General features: G+C 44.3%; 1 protein-coding gene across 1 annotated transcript in view; it reads left to right on the forward strand.

Annotated features, from left to right (window-relative positions):
* Window positions 1-3,234: 3,234 nt before the first annotated feature.
* IREB2 (iron responsive element binding protein 2) overlaps window positions 3,235-20,171 on the forward strand; it is a 37,796-nt gene continuing 20,859 nt past the window's right edge. The window contains exons 1-5 of the mRNA XM_019751230.3: window positions 3,235-3,389; window positions 4,702-4,791; window positions 15,093-15,258; window positions 16,850-16,987; window positions 17,941-18,159. Of these exons, the coding sequence (XP_019606789.2) occupies window positions 3,371-3,389; window positions 4,702-4,791; window positions 15,093-15,258; window positions 16,850-16,987; window positions 17,941-18,159 (632 nt within the window). The 5' untranslated portion in view covers window positions 3,235-3,370. The remainder of the gene's footprint in view (window positions 3,390-4,701; window positions 4,792-15,092; window positions 15,259-16,849; window positions 16,988-17,940; window positions 18,160-20,171) is intronic.

Below are 20,171 nucleotides of genomic sequence, written 5' to 3' on the forward strand. Positions count from 1 at the left end.
CCTCCTAGCAACAGACTGGGGTTTCAGTGAGTTTCTAAAAACTTCTAAAGTGTGGTGTATTCTTACCAGCGAAAAGGAAAGACTCTTACCTGCATTCCACTTGACCAGGTGGGCAGAACACGCAGTTACCTGCTTGGAGTGCACAATGGATCCCTTTGACTTCCTGTACCGAGGGCTGGCAGCCAACAGCTCTCACTTCACCTACGCCAGTGGCTTCCATGGAGTGGCAGGTCTCCTTGTTTATCATGGTTCTGATTTTTGAAGATAGGCATTTCTTTGGGAACTATCAATAACCAAATACGCTTGTCTTGTGTCGAATTAAAACTAGACTGGAAGGACAGGGCAGCACTCAGGGCTTAGCTGTTGAGAGGCCACACTGAGATTTAGAAAGGTGAGGGTGCCTCCATCCCACCCCTCGTAACAACTTAGACCACGTCCAACCACAAAGCTGTGGAGGGTAAGAACGTGAACTCTCCAGTCCCACAGACTTGGCTTGAAACCCCGCTCTGATTTTAGATTAAGAGATAGCTCAGTTACCAGAAAGGTAACTTAGTGAAATCTGGGGTTTCTCTAAAAAGGAACACCAATTATGTAGCATTCCTGCCAGGAGTGCACAGTCTAAATGTAACCACGACGGCACAGGTCTGCCCAAATGAAAGGACATGCTTCAAACCAGTGGGTCAGTATTCTTCAAAAATGCCGATGTGAAAGACAACGAAGGGCAGTGCGTTGTTCCAGTTAATAGGAGACGGGAGACGTGACAGCTAAGGCAGTGCTTGCTCCTAGATCCGATTCTGGACTGAGGAAAAAGTTTCCAGAAGGGACAATATTGGGACAATTGACAAAATTTGAATATGGGTTATAAATTAGATAATTGTACTGTAGCAAAGTTAGGTCTCCTGACTTGGATCATCGCAGTGTGATGACGTGAGAGATTTCCCTGTTCTGAGGAGATCATGACGGTGAGTTTAGGGCTGAAGGGGCCTAATCTCTGTAACTGACGCTTAAGTCATTCAAGAAGAAAACTAGAATAAGAAATGATGAGGATTGGTGACTAGACTTGACGATACTGTATTGGTACGTCAAGTCAATCTTAGACGTTCTCTCCACATACACACGAAAAGGTAACTATGTGAATAGATAACTAATTCTATCGTAGTAATCATTTCACAATGTTTATCAAGTCATCACGTTGTCCACCTTAAACTTACACAATGTTATATGTCAATTATATCTCAATCAAGCTGAAAAATATGTGGAAACATGAGGATCTTACTATGTAATAGGTAAATATATAGAGATAAAGCAAGTGTGGCAAAATGTTAATCCTAAATAAACCTAGGTGAAGTATATAAGACAGTTTATTGTAATTTTCTCACAATTTTTCTGAATCCTTGAATTTTTTTTTCCAAAATAAAAAACGTAATCACAAAGGAAGAGATGAACCTGCCTGGACATTGCCCAGGACACTGCTGTAGGGGTGCTGACGTGTCGCTGGGGTGCTGAAACTCTCTCCAGACATGTAACCCGAAAACAAAGTATTGGGAAAACTTCCCTTTGGAGAATACCAATGTGGTTGGAAAAACAATACTCAGACCACTTATGATAGGGAGACGAAGTTCCCAAGGGCAAACTGAAGCATCAGTAGACAGTTCTGTCACTTTTTGGCCTCTTAGGGAAGGTCTTCTTTCTCTGCCCTTCCCCTGTGAAGTTCTCGGTCTCGCTTCTAAAAAAACCTGAATATATATATTTAAAAAACTTTTTAAAAATTTTTTTCAGTCACATGTGCCATACAATATTGTATTCGTTTCAGGTGTACAATAGTGGTTAGATATTTATATACCTTACAAACTGATCACCCACTTAAATCAAGGAATACGTAGTTTTTAAATGTTTAAAAGAGAACCAAATTGTTAGCCCTTCTTTTTAATCTTGTACTGCCAGTTGTACAATCTTGAACAAATCACTTCATTCATTCATGCCACAAATGTTTATTTAGTACCTATTCTGTGCCAGGCACTGTTTTAGATACCGGGGACATAGCAAGGAGTAACAACACACGTATGGCACCTGCCCTCTTGGAGTTTATGGTCTAGTGACACGTGGCAGACATTGGAGATTGCCAGCCTTACAGGAATTAACTCTTCCTTACTAGACCGAATTCTTAATTTTGTCTGAAAAGCAGTGTGTGAGGGGGAGAAAGTAATGTATGCTATAGGCTGGGAGAAAATATTTGCAAAGCACGTATCTGACCAATTCTAGTGTCCAGCTTTGGAGATTTTGAATGTGAGGTGGCCGTGGGATGTGAAGGTGTCCAGTAGGCGTAACACCTCTGGGTTTAGGAGATGGTTCTGGGTTACAGGTGGACTGGGAAGCATCAGCATATGACAGATAACTGAAGCCACAGGAGAGCGTGAGACAGGTCAGGGAAAACGGGGAGAGGCGCGGGGCCAGAGCTGGGGGGTATATTCAGTACCCAGTGCATTTTAGCTGCGCAGAGGAAGAGGCCTGCAGAGGGGACTGAGTGGGGCGCCCTTAAGAGGCAGGTAGGAGAAAAAAGTAGTCTGAGGTCACACACAAAAATACTTAAGACAAATAAGTCACTGATGTAAGAGTCACTGATGTAAGAGCACCTCTCCTCTCAACAAGGGAAAGCGCAAGGACTGAGCAGAGTGCCGTGTGGCAGACCGGGAGCGCTGGCCTTTCTGGAAGGCGGACTGGACAGGATAAGGATGGGAGGGGAAGGGCGAGCACAGCCGCTGTGCAGAGCGGGCTGCCCGCGGCAGATAAGGCGGTGGGGACGCAGGGGCGAGCGATGGAGACGGAAGCGTCATGACCTCCAAGTGGGGAGGAGCAGCAAACGGGCGACTGACGCTCCAGGAGCACAAGGACGCCGCATTCCGCCCACTGGGGCCGGAGCGCCCCCCGCGCGCCCACCAGCCGGCCGCCCCGCCCGAGCTCGCGCGTGGAGGTCACGCAGCACCGGGGACCGAGGGGCATCACCACGGGAAGCGGTTCTCGCGCTGCTCTTCCGACGAGCGCCCCGCCCCACGCACAACTGGACACGCGAGGCCACACTAAGTAACGGACCAGGGACGGTCACGCCCCTGCCGCCCAGCGTGGCGACTGCGCGACGCGCGAGGACGCGCCTCCCCGCTAGCTCCGCCCTGGCTCTTTCTTTGTTTCACGTCCGGAGATTCGCGAGAGCTTGTCGGCAAATATCGCGAGCGCGCTGCGGCTCTCGCGGTGTTTGCGTGCGACTGCGCTCTTCCTTCCTCCCCGGCCCCCCGGCCGCCTTCCTTCCATTCCCGTCCCGGCCTCCCCTCTTTCCCCGTGGTCCCCTCCTCGCGGGCTAATATGGTCTCCAGCGATGGACGCCCCAAGTGCAGGTCAGTTTGCGCCCGTCGCCTGGGGTCTGGAAGCCGCAGACGCGCGCTGTTCGGCGCGGTGTCCCTGCCTCTGTCGCGCGGAGCCGCTCGGCGGGCGCCCGGGCCTTGGGCTCGGGTCGCTTCCCCGGACCTCCGCGCCCGGGCCGCGAGAGCCCCGGGCTCGACCCTCTGCGCAGTCCGCCCACCTCCGCCCGGGGCTCCGCCGGCTCCGTAGCTGCGCTGGGGTCGGGGTGGCCCACCTCCCCGCCCTGCCCCATTCATAAGCGGTCGGGGCGGGGGCAGGGTCTCCACAGCCTGTTGTTTGTTCCGCTGTCCGGCCTCCAGCCGCTGCCTCGCTTTGCTTCTGAAAGCGGGTGGGAAGCGGTCAAGGCCGGACGCTGCTCCGACAGGTCCCGGGCCACGTATTGCAGCGCTGAGCCTCCTCCCCTGTCCCCCGCTCTCTCTTCTCCACAAAGAAGAGAGAAAACACTGTAGACGCTGGAAGTGGGCTGTGCTCTTCTCTGCTCTGGTCGGGCCCAAGGCCTGACAGTGGTGAGGGTCCTGCTCACCCACCGCAATGAGTCTGCACAAAAGATGCGAAGGTGTTTTCCCTCGGGGCTGCCTCCCCGCCACTTCCCCGAGAGGTAGGAGCCGGGGCACATTCACATGCGACCCCTAGGTCTTGACTCTGTAGTTTAGCTTCAACCAGAGACATCTCTTTTAGGGAGAATCTGCTCATTTACCCAAACCATTAAGGTTTTTTTTCGTTTGTTTTTTGGGGGAGGGTTGGTTTTGGTTTTGTCTATGTTGTTGAATGCTCTGTCAGAATCTTGTCTTTTGATTTTTTTTTTTCCTGTTTTAAATGCCTCCAACATCACTGGGTCATTCTCAAATTCTTTTGTTTGTACTTATGAAATATCCAGGACAGATCTTCCCCAAACATGCCTACAAAACATTTATATCATTCTTGTTGTTCTTTTCCAGGTATTGTTTATCACATCTCGGTAGTTAATTATGTTACCAGTTTTTAACTTGATAATATCGAGTCATGGTTTAGAGCCGTACTGTCCAATTCAGTGGACACTAGTCATATATGACGACTTAAACTAAAATTATTTAAAATTAAGTAAAATTAAAAATTCAGTCGCTGTAGCCACATTTCAAATGCTCAGTATCCCCATGTGGCTAATGGCTAACTTATTGGACAGTGTAAACAGAGACTATTTTCACCATTGCAGGAAATTCTATTTGAGAAAGCTGATTTCCAGGTATTTTTACTTAAAATAAGATACTTTGTAACTTTTTAAATGAAAATATTTTCTTTTTTCCCCAGGAGACACCTTTGAGTACCTTATTGAAACATTAAATGACAGTTCACATAAGAAGTTCTTCAATGTACCGAAACTTGGAGGCGCCAAGTATGGTAATGTTGCTTAAATTTTCTTGGTTTTTTTTAGTTTTTTTTTTTTTTTTTTCAGTTTCTAACAGTAAAAATGCATTGGTGAAACTGAGCAGAAGAAATTTTAAATCTATTCCCACCATGTCGTAACAGGTACACCTACCGGTATCTCTCACATTTTAAAAACTCCTCTTGGGACAACTTGTGTTTGAGAAAGATGTAAGCCCATATCTTAACTTCTCATTTAAAAATCTTAACTAAGCAATGATTTTTTTCCCCCCCAAAAAAACTACTACGATTTGGAAAAAAAACAAAACCAAAAAAGCCTGATGATATTCTACGGCTGTTAAATGTACCTTTTAATTTTTCAAGTGAACAGTGCCCACAGTTCGTTATCTGCCATCCTTTGAACAGGAATCACCAAGAGGGCCTGCTGATTTGATTTCTTCTCCAGCACTGGGCATGGCTGGCTCGGGCCTGTACACCAACACCTTTGGCAGACCTTTGCAGGCACCTGATCAGGGTCCAACTTTCACTGACGTCTCAGAAGAGTGAACTTGGCTGAACCCCTGGGTATTGGGTGGAAGTTTCAACTTTATTGACCAAGTTGAGTGACTTTGTCATGCAGGCCAATGAAGGGAAGACCTGTTTGGAAGAGTGATTTATTATTTTCAGACTTTTTAGTAAAAACTACTTCAAAAGATAAATGCCAAATATATTGGAGTCAGTTTTGGAGGGAGCTTTTCTTTATCTTGGTTTTTTTCCCCTTCTTGCATTATTTAGTTTAATTAAGATTGCTTTTGTGATTTTCCTGAAGATTTTGATGGATTTGAATATTCTGGACTGCCACTACCGTGTTTCCCCAAAAATAAGATCTAGCCAGACCATCAGCCCTAATGCGTCTTTTGGAGCAAAAATTAATAAAAGATCCGATCTTATTTTACTATAAGACACTTCTTATATAATATCATATAATACTGGGTCTTTAGAGTATAATATAATGTAATTTAATGTGATATAATACCGGGTCTTATATTAATTTTTGCTCCAAAAGACACATTAGAGCTGATTGTCCGGCTAGGTCTTATTTTCGGGGAAGCAGGGTAGCAGTATTTTCTCATACATGGTGAGGAGAGTTAGGTATTTTGGAGTGTCTCAGACGATCCCCATCTTAGAATTATGTTGCCATTTAAAAACAAACAGCTCCCCAAATGAGAGTAGTTTCCTTTACCTGCCTGTGTAACCGCAGTGATTTGTATTAGTGCTGATGTCCTCGTTCACGTTTATTTTATCCCTTCACTGATGATCAGTTTGTATGAACTTTAAAAGGAGAAAAGCTGAACTGATTTTACACAAGAAGGGTTTTTTATTTCCCCTTGCTTCTCCCAAATATCTAGTGACTGACCTGGAACTTTCTTGACCCACATTCCATAGCTTAATAAAGTAAAAGAGCATATATAAGGTTGATTTCTAAATTGAGTACGAAAGTTCTTTCTGTGGGTAACTTGTGGAAACGTGCCTGCTTGAAGATGGTTTCCCAAGTACAGGAAATCAGTCGGAAACCATCGAAACAACTGAGAAACGCGTTGAAAGAGGACAATAAATAATGTAAAAGCTAAATTATCTCTGGCCAATAACCTGTCATGGGCATCTGAACGTGACTGGCTTCCAGGATACCAGGTCTTTATCACCGTGATGTATACAGTAAAGAGCACCTGTGAGTATCCGTGCCTGCAGAACAGAAATCTGGTTTTTATTTCTGTGGGCTTAAAAGCCTGCTCATTACCGCCTTCTCTCTATTTGTAAATAAAGCTGCTGCGTGTATGTAATATTTAACGTTAGATGCAGGCTTATCATTGCATAGAATTGTTGGATTGAAAGTGTGCCCTCCACCCTTTATAGACGCTTTTCTTTTTATACTTTCATTGTATAGTCTCTGTTCCAGTCCTTACTCTTTAAGTCAGGGGTGTCCAAATTGCGGCCTGCGGGCCAACTGCGGCCCAAGATCCATTGTTAATTGGCCCGCAGCAAATTCCAAAAATATATTTAGTTTACTTAAATAAACCAGGTGAGGCAATACGTACTTCAGCTCGAGTGAGTGGCCCGGCTGTTTGTGTATTTTACCGCATATGGCCCTTTGTGAAAAATGTTGAAAAAAGTTTGGACACCCCTGCTTTAAGTATAAGAAACAAAGACTCACTTAACTCAGCACTCAAGTAGAGAAGATGTCCCAGTTTCCAGACATCCAAAGACAAAGGAAGAAAGCACAATCAAGCCTCATGGGAACCAGAATTTCTGAGCCAAAGGCTGTTCTGTTGTCACTTGAAGGCTGCCTGGTCTCTCTACCCTGTTACTTTTTGAATATCTACTCCAGTCTTCTGTCTCCAGCCCATTTTACTTATTTTGGGTAATGCCCAACGTAGCCACTGCTGGCCATTCTTTTTGTGTTACAATTAGCTTACCAGCCAGTTCAGGCTGTACCTCTAGATGAATCTGTTTGGCTGGGCTTGTCAGGCGTCTCTTGCTGGTCTAGTTATCTTGCTGGAACATGGACACGAGTCCCAGTTTTCTAATCTTATTTCTTCCTTGGACTCTGGAAAGGGCTGTGAGTTGGGCAAGCAGTGAAGCAGTATGCTTGTAATGTTTGCACACAGTACGTCACTTTGTAAGGATTACCTTTCCGTGACGCTATTCCATGTGCTCCATGAGCTCACCACCCTCCACATTTGGTCCAAGGGTCTGTTGGTTTTAACTCTGTTTTTGTTGACAAACTCTGTTCCAGATTAGGGCCTTTGGGTAGCAAAGAACAGACACCCACTAGCTCAAGTGAAGAAAGATTTGTTGTTTGACACAAAGCTTCCAGGCCAATGAAATGTAGCTGTATCTTAAGAAATTGGGCAGTGGACCCAAATAGAGGAAGCTCTTTATTTTCTCTCTCTGGGCTTCAGATTTCTGCCCCCCTCCTCCATTCTTCTCCCTCTACTTCATTGCAGACCAGCCTCCTCTGCCCGCTCACGTCATATGTGACCCCTGATGGCAGCCTCAGCCCCTGGCTTCGCCTGAACACCTCTCTGCTTCGGGCTGTGTCCTGACTGCAGATTCCTAAGTGACGAAGCTAATTGTCCCAGGGTGTTTTTTCTCACCAAGCTGTTGCTCATTGACCTGCCAGGGGACTGAGTGGCTCTTGCTTCAGGGGTATGGCCAGGGGGGTAATGGGACACCGAGGATTGCACAGGCCATGGCCATGGCAGCAAACAGCCGGTCCCAGGCTCACCAGGACTGGACGGGAAAAGGGTTTCTGCAGCTTCATCCACGACAGGTACTCTTCTCCTTTGCTGTGTTTGTCAGTGAGTGGAAAAACATCTCAGCAGGAATCTCTTTTCTCCTCTTCTGCCTTCTTCGACTCTCTCTGTGGCATTTTCAAAAGCAAAGGTCAGAGCTCCTAGCTGGAGATGAGTCCGTCCATCCTGATGCTGGTTGGAGACAGAAGCAGTCGGGTCCGGTGGGTGACAGGGCTTTCTAGGACAGACAGTATCTTGTCTTTTCTCCAGGCTCCTGGCCGTGAGCAGGGTTCTTGGGTTTACAGGGTAGCTGCTGCAGCTGGGGCCGGCCCAGTCCCCCAGTCCCGCCCGTTTCTGAGTCTGGAATAGAAAGGTGCCCTGGGACTTGAGGCCAGTCTGCAGCTCTGAGTGTCCCCTCCTCAGTCTCGTGTGTTTCTGTCCGACTTAGTTCGTCTAAAGACAGTTGTTAATGCCGATTTCACCTGTGGGCCGTTTCTTCATTGACTCTAAACCTGGAATTTCCACTTTTTATCAGTGACAGTTTGTCTTCACTGCATTGCTTTGTGATAAGCAGGGAGATAGTCTTACCCGCCCTTTATAGAGATGAGGAAATGAGTGTAAGAATCTAAGTAATTTGCCAAAAGTCCCATCTCTTCTAAGTGAGGAATTTGGCCTTAGACGCGTATCTTCTGATTTCAGACCAATACTTTTGCCTCCTTAATGCCATTCTGTTTCCCAGCTTAATAATGGCAGTAATAAAACACTAGTGTTTATTGAGTACCTACTGTATCCATTTTGTGAGATAAGTTCTGTTACTGTCCACCTGGCCAAGGTCCCACTACCAAGTCCCATGGCCTGCTGAGTGGTGGAGGAGAAACGCACAGAAATCTGTGCTTGTGAAGCCTCTGCTTGTAAATCCTGCAATACGGGGGGGCTGCAAGCTCATGTGTACAAGGACCATCTGGGCAGCACAGACATGGGAAGGGGCCCTGGTTGGAATTGTGGGAAACACAAAGGAGTACGTGGTGCTCAGTCGAGCAGAAATGGGACCTCGGTGCTGTAAAATTCTCTGATATTTATCTTAAGCCAAACATTTGGATTTTCATGTGAAAATTTCCTGTTTTTCCGATGTTGGCAATTAAATCTTAAAATGTTCAAACTCTCTGCAGAACAAACACAACACATCAGCTGGCCAACCATTCGTGACCTGTGCACCGAGAGGCGCCACGATGCCCAGTCTCGGTGGCAGCCTCAGGCCTGTGATCGGGGCTCGGCCTGCCTCTCACCGGTGCCCGGTGGGAAGTAGCACACCGCAGTGTCTTTCCAGGGCCCGAGCCACGTGTTGTATCTTCCACTGAGTGGTTGACCCAGAGGTTATTACCAGCTCATTTCAGAAGTGTGATAACAAGTGGTCGGACTTTCCAGGTTCAGATTACCAGCCTGCCCTGGTTCCCACGTGGCCTTCTGATTACCTCTCCTTAGAAGATTAGCTTTCCAGACTCATAGAATCCTAGGAATTCCTGGGAGGAGAGGCGGAATGAATCCAGCCCAGTTTCCTGCGTGGTGCATAGGAATCTCTCAGCAATACTCATTCATTTATTCATTCAGTTAACATCTATTCAGTACTCACATGTTTCTGGCAAATGAAGGATGGCTAAGATAGCATCTTGCTGCTAAAGAAAGCATTTTGTTGGGGTGGTGGGTTAGCTCAGTTGGTTGGAGCGCGATGCTCACTCGGATCGCCGGTTCGATCCCCGCGTGGGCCACTGAGCTGCGCCCTCCACAACTAGATTGAAACAACTACTTCACTTGGAGCTGATGGGTCTTGGAAAACCACACTTAAAAATAAATACAATTTTAAAAAACAAAAAACAAACATTGTGTTTAGTAACGGGGACATAAACAGAATATGTAAGGACAGTGTTTTAGTATGTGTAGCAGTCTCAGTTCAGTCAGAAGGTAGAACGGGAAGTTTACTATAAATAAGTGTTGACTGATGCGAGTACAGCAGTTCCCCCTTATACATCGTTTCTCTTTCCACGGTTTCAGTTACCTATGGTCAGTTGCAGCTCAAAAAAATTAAATGGAAAATTCCAGAAATAAGCAATTCATAAATTTTAAGTTGCAAGCCATTCTGAGTAGCGTGATGAAATGTTGTGCCCTCCCGCTCATTCCTTCCGGGACGGGAATCACCCTTTGTCCGATGTCTCCTCGCTGTAGCTGCTCCCTGCCCGTTGGTCACGTGGTAGCCTTCTCGGTCATACCCCGATGTTACAATGGTCTCAGAGCACGAGAGGAGTGATGCTGGCGATTCGGACATGCCGAAGAGAAGCTGTAAAGTGCCTCCTTTATGTGAAAAGCTGAAAGTTTTCAATTTAGTAAGGAAAGGAGAAGATTCATTTGCTGAGGTTGCTAAGATGCAGGATGAAAGTGAATCGTCTATGCATGAAACTGCCTAATTTACAAATTCGGCTTTCTCGTGGAATGTGTCTGTGTGGGAGAACACTATACATAAGGTCCGGTGCTGACCGCAGTTTCAGGCGTCCACACGGCGCCCCGGCACGTCACTGTCACAGATAAGGGGGGTGTGACTAAGACGTACGGGAACCACATGGCGCTGTCGGGCTGCAGGAGGCCGAGAAGCTCCGGCGGAAGGGCCAGACCTCCCTGCAGCAGCTGTGGCTCAGCCCGCCTGCTCACTAGATAGCAGACAAGTTTGCTGCTTTGACCAGATGAGCTGGTCTGCAGTGCAGGCCTGGGGCTGGCGGCCGGCAGTTGGTGAGGCGGGAAGGCCCTGAGAGAACGCATTGGGGCCGGGTGGAGGCCCAGGTGGGCGCTCGCAGCAGGAGCTCTGGGTAATGACTGCAGGTGGTGGAGAAGGGGAGGAAGAGAACTGTCTCGGTTTTCTATCACTGCGTAACAGGTGAAACCAAAGGCTGTGGCTTGCATCCGTAGTACCCCCTGTTCCTGCTCCCAGATCGGGGTCAGGAACTCGAGAAGGGCTGAGTTGAGAAGCTGTGGTGCAGGGTCTCCCGAGGTCATGGCTGGGTGTTGGGCTGCAGTCATCTGAAGGCCTGACCGGGGTGGAGGGCCCGCCTCCATGGCTGCATGGCTGGCAGTGCTTGCTCTCCGCCCAGAGGCCTTCATGACAATAGGCTGCTGGCCTCCCAGAGGGAGGCGTCCAGGGAGGAGGCAGCTGCAAAATGCTTTCATGTCCTGGCCTTGGCAGCCACACACCCCAGTGGCCACAGACAGCTGATCTTCAGGGTAGGAAGTCACGTGAGAGCCAGGAGGTGAGGGTCACTGCCGTCAGCCTGGAAGCTGGCTCCCACAGAGAGAAAGAAGTCAGCTGTTGCGGGGGAGAGGGTATTTGCCTCTTTCCTTGCAGTAGGCCTCTAGTAGTTACCAACTGAGACAAATTTGTAAGTTAGTGCTTCTTAAGGACAAAAGGTTCACACTCTTTTCTTATAGCACTCTTATGTGATAATTGCTTTTTAATTTAACAACTTGCACATGACAGAGTTAAAATTAAAAGCCTGTAAGACCACCAAGATTACACCAATGACAAGCCCCCTGCCCCGACTTCTCTGCAGAGAACGCTGTTCTCAGTTCTCCTGGCCATTTCTTTCGGTCATTTCCTCGATACAGTTAATAGACTTGCTTATACAGCTCTTTCTTGATTTTTCTATTTTAGACTTGACTTTCTTCTATGGAAAATGAGAATTTGGTGCTTTTCTTCTCTCCTACATACATCCCATGTACTTCTTCCTAGTATAGTTAACATAGTTTTTGGTTAAGTCAGAATTCAGTGTTTATGTTGTTATGACTGTAAATGCTCTCAGACAATCTGTGCAGTAGATGGTTGCATCTCATTTCTCTTACAACTTCGTATTGTTTCCTGAAATAAATAATTGTCTTTTTTTGTTGGCTTAGTTTTGTATGCCCTTACCGGTAATTCATCTCCAAACTCTCCTAAAGAACGGAACTCCTCCTGGTATAAGCAGGTAGTCTGTCCATTCCTCCCCCTCTTGGCAGCGCGCCCTGGACTTGGCCCTCTGCCCACCTGACACTGCTCGCGCTGCTGTCGGCGCAGCCCTCGTCCTGCGAGGGCCTCTGCCTCTCCCGGCTGAGGCTTGGCCCAGGTTTCCTCATTTTCTACTCCATTTACCTTCTTGTTTTATAGAACATATCTTCCAGTAGCTTCCTCAGAAAGGGTGCCTGGAAAGTGAATTTTGGGGCCTCGCGTGGTGAATTGCCAGTGTGCCTGTGTCCGGTTTCTAGGTCGGCAGTTATTCTCCCTGGAACTCGGAAGGCACTGTTCCCTTGCTGTCTCACTCCTCTCACCCCTCTGTGAAATCCCAGGCACCCCGATTCCTAGTCTTTGTCTCCGATGGCCTTGCTCTGTGTAGATGCCTAGTGCCACATTCTCTATTCTGCTCAGTCTGTTATTAATTCTCCGTGCACTGTCTTCCAGATTTTTGTTAGTTTTGCTTCTCCCCATCTGTTCCTGTGGGTTTATAACTCAATTTTATTTCTTTGCTATTATCTTAGTGGTTTCAGGAGGAAGTGGAGATAGTTGCTGGTGTTTATATTATCCTGTTTTTCTAGAAATCTGATGAAATGCTTTTTATGAAGATACTCTTAACAAAAATTAATCCTCAGATGGTTTTTCCAGAATAATTAAAATAAAAACTTAATCTCGTATGTTTGCTTCTGTGACATTTTCCTTCTCATTATTTCCAAATGTTCCATTTAAAAATATCCCCTGTAATTCCTCTTAGATTGGGGGACTTCATTATGTTTCTGGTTGAGGTAAGAGTGGAAACTCACATTCCCTGATACCGCCTGTTTGTCATAATGTCTGAGGGTTTTGCATGTAGACAGGTGATGAGGTAAAGTGTGCACACCCCTCCCATAAAACCCAACCCATATTCACATTTCTCTGGTTGTCTCAAAAATACCTTCCTGCAGTTGGTTTGTTCAAATAGGATCACATGTAGCATTTGCTTGGTGTGTCTCTGAAGTCTCTTGTAAAAATCAGTAATACCCTCTTCTCTCCTTTTTCCATGGCATTCAGGTCGAAGAAACCAGCTTTTTTATTCTGGTTTGGCTGATTGCTTCTTCATGATTTCACTTGACTGTCCCCTGTATTTCCTGTTAACGGGAAGTTAGGCTAGGTGTTTGATTAGATTCAGCTTTACTTACGCTTGTATGTATTTTTGCAAGAACACCTCGTGCTTGGTGCTTATATATCCGGTGCCATCGTGAGGCAAATAATGTCTACACGTCCCACTGTCGGTGATGCTACATGGGTGTAGTTCTCAGCTTGGTCCCTCAGTCAGAAGTTCCCGTTTCCCACATCGCCTAACGATTTCAGCGTCCACTTACGATCATTGTCACCATCCATCATTTCATTACATGTTGGTGATTTTTAAGTATGTTGTTTTTTTCTATATTTATTAGTTGTAATTCTGTTACAATGAGGGACTTTCTCTTAACTATTTCCTTACTTGAAATCAGGAATGACAGGATTAATGATTGACTTCTCTCTTTGTCAGTTTTCAGGGTAATGAGTTGCTCTAGCAACTTCCATTGGTGATCGATGAAGGTTGTTTTTTTTAAGAGTCATTATGAACTGGGGGCTATTTATATCCTCAATATATTTCAGTGAATTACAGTCATTATTCATTTTGATGCTCGGGTTGATCCATTAGTGTCCCTGTTAGTCTTTGATAACTTCTTCGGTTTCTGACACAAGATGGTCCAGGATTTTGTGTGCATACCCTTTCCTAAGCATGGAGCCAGCCATTGCTTCAAGGAGCAGGCTTTCTACAAATGGGGAATAGTATTTAGCGACAGCAGGCTGAGTTGTTAGGGTTATTACTGTTGGACTGTCATTGTCTTGGGCATTTTCACTGAACACAGCAGGAAATATTTTTAAGAAAGAGAAAAATAAATCGTTGGTATGTGTGATTGTAACTGAAATATAAGAGTTTTTTTGTAACTTCACTACTCTGATGTTGTACTGGTACATTGTTCCTGGTGGAAATCTTGGTTCCAGCCCCAGTAACAGAAGTACTTTTTGCTTTTTTCTCATTATATATATGACAGTTTCAAAATTAGAAAATCAGTATTAATGCCTGAATCTTTTGGCCCTTAGTAGACGTCCTGCCAGGGAGGTGCGGCCACAACGCTGTGTGGGGTATAGACTACGATTTTCAGTTTATGCTCTCATTGTTCTTTCTGTGGGGAAAAGTGTGTATCATTCACATATTTGATATTTGAAATATGTGTCATACATTTTTTACTCCCTTCCTCGCTGGATGGGTTGCACTGTAAGCGCTTTGCACTGCTCTTGCTCTCAGGCCTTCTGGAGATCTTCGTCCCCGGGGACAGCTGCGTGGGAGCCAGTGTGTGGGTTCCCATGGTTTGCCCAACCTTCCCTTTAAGTCCCAAGGAAGCACTTTTATGTGGCAATATCTGCTGTGAGAATTTAATATGATGGAAAAATTTAAAATACTCAAGTCTGTTTCTCTGTGGCATTCTAAAAACTAGTCCTCTAGAGTGAATGACAGTTTTCATGAAATGAGTTTTACCCACCGAAGCACCCTGATTTACTTTTAAATTTGAACCATTTTTTGATGGAAATTTTTAAAGTCTATTACAAGCTTTTACATAGTTGAACCATTTTTTGCCACAATAGGGATGTCTTCGTTACTGTATTTAATTCTGACTTGCGGTGCTTTTCAATTTTTCTGTCTTCCTGAATGTTAATTTGTATTTGTCAGTGTCACGTGCCCAGGTCAGCGCAGCTCTTGTGTGAAGGTTTGATCTGCTTTTCCAGGCCTGGCTTGCATGCAGGCACGCCGGATTTGTGGAAGCCCAGTGTCGGCAGGAATGATGTTTTACTCCATGTTTCCTAGATGAAAATGTTCTTAAATGGAGAGAACAGTGCATCTCTGTCTTCATCTAACTTTCTGCTACTGTAATCTTTCCATTGTTACGACTGTTCCTTATTAATAGTGATATTTTCTCTTGATTCAGATTCTCTGCCTTACTCAATACGGGTCCTGTTGGAAGCTGCTGTGCGAAATTGTGATGGCTTTTTCATGAAAAAGGAAGATGTCATGAACATTTTAGACTGGAAAACCAAACAAAGAAATGTCGAAGTGCCCTTTTTCCCTGCCCGTGTTCTTCTTCAAGATTTTACGTGAGTGACAGGTTTCTTTTTCATGAATGAATTTCAGGGTATTCCCTTCTTAAAATTCAGACTCCCCGATAGTTGGCTCCATTGTTTTTTAATTTTGAAGATTAGCTTACGAATTTTTTTAAATTGCCCTTTCTAACTGAAGTAATTCTTTAAAACTTAGGCGCTTGTTTCTCGTGCCATTTATTCAAAAACGACTTTTGCCTGACCTCCTCCTGTGGTCTCCACCTAGCTGACAGTCCTGTCAGACCTCAGAGACCCAGACCTCAATTGCCCTGTTTACCTCACCGTTCCTCCGCGTCTTTCCCGTCCTGGTCAGTGGCACGATAGGCTCCTGTTGGTGCAGGACAACAGCTGGGACTTCACCTGAGCCCTCCCTCCCGCATACAGACGCCAGTGTCTCAGCAGGTACTTTATCACCTGCATCACTGTCGCACTGGTTCAGCCCGTTCTCTTACCTGGACCGCAGCTGTAATCGTGCCCTGACTGACGTCCCTGCTTCTGCACTGGCAACCTATAGTCTTTTCTCAGTAGATAAAAATGGTAATCAGGGTTACACCACTCCCTCAGGCCAGGTGGCTTCCATCATATTGAGAATAAAACCCACAGTCTCTACCACCTGAAAGGCTCTGCCGACCCAGGTGTCCAGGGAGAGGTCACCCAAAAAGTTAACCTGTAGCTGAGTTTTGAAGGAGGCTGAGGAGTTAGCTAGACAAGCGGGAGTGTCCCCTTCAGCCCCATGCGGTCTGGTTTGTGTGCCACTGCTCCATGGGCCCTGTGTGTACTGCTGCCATTGGATTTGCAGTGTCACCCTAATTACTGCTTTGTCGCCTACAAATCCCTGGAGAGCAGGCACTCTCTTATTTGGCCTGTGCCCTTGGTGCTTAGCACACTGAAGGCATTTGGGAAATGCCTGCCCCATGCTTGGCTGGAGACAAATATATACCTACTGTGTTTCCCCGAAAATCAGACCTTTCTGGACCATCAGCTCTAATGCGTCTTTGGGAGTGAAAATGAATATAAGCTCCGGTCTTATTTTACTACAATGTAAGACTGGGTCTTGTATAACATAACATATCATAACCCTGGTCTTATTTTAATATAAGACCTGGTATAATGTAATATAATACCAGGTCTTATATTAATTTTTGTTCCAAAAGACACATTAGAGCTGATGGTCCAGCTAAGTCTGATATTCAGGGAAACACAGTACACTTTAACAGATAACTTTGGAGTAACAGGAAGGCACTGGATGGAAAGGGCTGGAGCTAGGGAAAAGGGAGAGGGGATATCATAAAATTGAAAGCAGGAGAAAGAATTCCATAGACAGTTCCCCTGAAGTTCTCTTATGCCTCTGAAAATTGTGCTGTGTGACTTTTGGCACATCTACCCCTGAGCGCTCAAGTTATCATAATGTTTAATGTAATTCTCATACCAGGATACACCAAACAATGGATAACAAGTACATTATCCAACACCAATGCAAACTCAAAAGGGATACTTTTAAAATCTAAAAAAAAGAAATGCATATTAATCATTTTAGCATAGTAAAAGAACATTTAGAACTATAATTTGATCATGTGCTGTTTTTCAGTGGAATACCGGCAATGGTGGATTTTGCTGCTATGAGGGAGGCAGTGAAAACTCTTGGCGGCGATCCTAAGAAAGTCCATCCTGCCTGTCCGACTGATCTCACGGTTGACCATTCTTTACAGATTGACTTCAATAAATGGTACTTTAATACAGATATTAGTAAAGACAGCCACAAGTTGACAGCTGACAACCAACCCACTGGGAGTGGATGGTAGAGAAAAGGAAGTAGAGCTAATTGATGCCACAGCAAAGTATTCCTCATGTAGTATTAACTAACATGGAAAAAGAAAAACTGCTGGAAAGTTTATGTATTGCAAACTTTTTTTTTTTAATACTTAGTCTGAATTTCATTTCATGTTTGTATATTTCTGCTGGCATTTTCCATAGAAATGTATAAGCCTAGAACCAGCTTTGTGGAGTGACTATCTGAATTCAGTCTTCATTTCCTTTTTATTTATTAACCTCCTTCCCATCCAGAGACTCTAAACATGTGAGCCATGAACGTCTTTAATTAATCGGTGATTGAAAACACTGAGCTCAAAATAAATAAGACAACAAATAACAACAAAAAGAAAACACTGAGCTCACTAAAGCTGTTTTCTTCCCACTGAAGTAAATTTCTTAGATTTAGAAGATCCCTTTGACCAAGATCAAACCAGAGAAGACATGATTCTGTTGTCATGCTCCCACTTTTTTTTATGTTCCCTGGAGTGTTGGGATGAGGCTGCGATTCATCACAACCTTTGAGGGTGTTTACCCTCCAGATTAAAACTATGGCTCTGAGCTTCTTTTAAGTTGTTAGATGAAAAAAATCTGTGTCAGTACTTGCAGCTTCAGTTATTGAAGCGTTTATAGAAGCGTATGATTTCATTGGGCACTTAGAATTATGTTTTCATCTCCATCAATTTAAATTACCTGTTTCTTTTTGTTTTTTTGTAATCTGAGATTTGCTTTTGAAATCTGAGTTAAATGATATATAGTAACATTGAACAACATTCAGTCGCTTCCAGATAGCATTGCTAGTGTGCGTTTTTGGAAGAGCTAAGTCTCTGTCACTTTTAACTGGTCTTGTGTCGTTTTTTGGAATGATAGTGCAATACAGAATGCTCCAAACCCTGGAGGCGGTGACTCGCAGAGAGCAGGAAAGCTCTCTCCACTTAAAGTGCAGCCCAGGAAGCCCCCCTGCAGAGGCCAGACTGCCTGCCGCGGATCCTGTGACTCTGGAGAACTAGGCCGCAGCTCAGGAAGATCGTCCTCACAGATCGAGAACACACCCATTCTGTGTCCTTTTCATCTGCAGCCAGTGCCTGAGTATGAGACTGCTTTTTCTAGTACTAGCCAGGTGGTTTTTCAGTTAGGGAATCACACTGTTCCCCGCCTCCTGCCTCCTGCTGACCCACACTTCCTGTGCTGGAGCACGTGGGGCATGTATTGCCTGCTGTCCTGTCCTGACAGAGCAGTTAATTACAGTGGTGGTCTAAAATACCCACATCGATTTCTGTTCCTCAGCGAGAAAACTTCGATTTTTCTGTCAGTATATTTAATTTTCGTGACTGATGTAGAAAGAAAAATGGTATCGCATCTTAAACTGAATTTCTTTTTTTAGTGAATTTGTACCGTTCATGTAATTATTACTCATTCATATTTCTTTTGTGGATTCCCTATTTATATTTCTAGCTTTTTATCCCTACTAGGTGATTTCTTATATTTTTCTTATTGCATTAAGAATTCTATATTAAGAATATTGTCATTATTGTGTGTTATAACCTTAATGACCCTTGTTAAATAAGTGATTGCCTATGTGGTACCATGGGAAAAATGTAAGCTGCCTAGAAAGAACCCTATTCTTAGGAATTGGTTAAATTTCCGAATAGGTAATTTTTCAAAATAAGAAAAAGAGTTCTATGGCTTCAATTTTTATATATTATAAAGTTTCCAAAGTTTTCTTCTTCAGTTATGTTGTTTATCCCATTGTTAATCGACTGCCCAAAATTTTTTTAATTGAATAAAACGTGATTTAAACTTTTTAAAGTTAGAATTTAACACATTTAAGATTTAGAATAGCTAAGAATAATATCCACACATATTTCATCCTGCGTACCACATAATACATTATTTCATTTGTTCCTAAAGTAGATCTTTCAAGTTCTGTCTAGTTCTACAGTTTTTGGCTCAATATTTCTATAAAGCCTCAGGTTGTAGTGACCTGTGTTCTTCCTTTCTAAGAATGCAATACAATATGTGGGTCTTTTGCCATCAAATAATGACAATTTTATGTAATAACTCCTTATTCCTGATACTTAGTTGCCCTGGTTGTTAGGGGCATATTGACTTTTGAGATTAACATCTCTTATACAGAAACTCATTTCCTGAAAAGGAGGATTTATTGATTAAAAAAATCATTGATTTTCTTGGTTGTCTTTTTATAACTGCCAAAGTAGGAAGTGCTAAGATGATACGATTTTATTTTTAAAAATTCAGTTTGGTGTAACATTTCCCCTCCATTTTGACTTTAAATTATAAAGTAGTAAGAAGGGTTATGTTGTAGTCCTGGCTGTGTAAAAATAATAACTCTCGTGTGTGCTGTTAATGCATCAATGAAGTATCAATTATAGATGCCAACGAGAAATAAGGGGTGGAAAGTTGAGAGCACGCATTTGGCAGTGGAAATCACAGCCCAGTTGGCAGTCAGGTCCTGCGCTCAGATGGTGTGGCTGGCGCTTTACAGCCAGACGTGCTGTGTGGGAGGTGAAGTAACTGGTGGCTCGAGAAAGCCCTGCTCCCGGAGGCCCTGAGAAAAGTCTCACTAAGAGGTGATGCGGCTTCACAGGGTCACTCAGCAATGAATTATTCAAGTAGCCTTTGTTTAAAAAAAAGTTGACAGTTAAGCAACTGTAATTACGTGGACCCCAGAGGATATGTATAATTTAAGTTGTATTGATGTTCTAGTCAACACTTAATCAGCAGCTGGCAGGCAAAATAAACAACTTAAAACTGTTAGTAATCATTTCTAAACTATCCATTAGATAAAAATAGCTTCCTAAAAGTGGATCTATGTTTACTATTTGGAGATTAACTGTTTTTATCTCTTAGTTTAATTCCTGAATATACTTATAATCTATATAAAGTAAATTGCTACTTAATAGATAAAATAGACCCTTCCATTTTGGGTGAGGTGAATACAAGATTTTGGCCAAAAGCTTTTTTTAAACTATAAAATGATGTTGTTGTGCAGTGATAACCAATGTCCTTCTCCCAGTTTAACTGGCACAAGGGCCAAGTGGGTGGAAGGGTATGTGCTTATTTTTGAGTAAGTTACTAAC

This window comes from Rhinolophus sinicus, chromosome 13 (assembly GCF_057876585.1).
Source record: "Rhinolophus sinicus isolate RSI-liver-muscle chromosome 13, RSI-T2T, whole genome shotgun sequence".
NCBI classification, from domain to species: domain Eukaryota; kingdom Metazoa; phylum Chordata; class Mammalia; order Chiroptera; family Rhinolophidae; genus Rhinolophus; species Rhinolophus sinicus.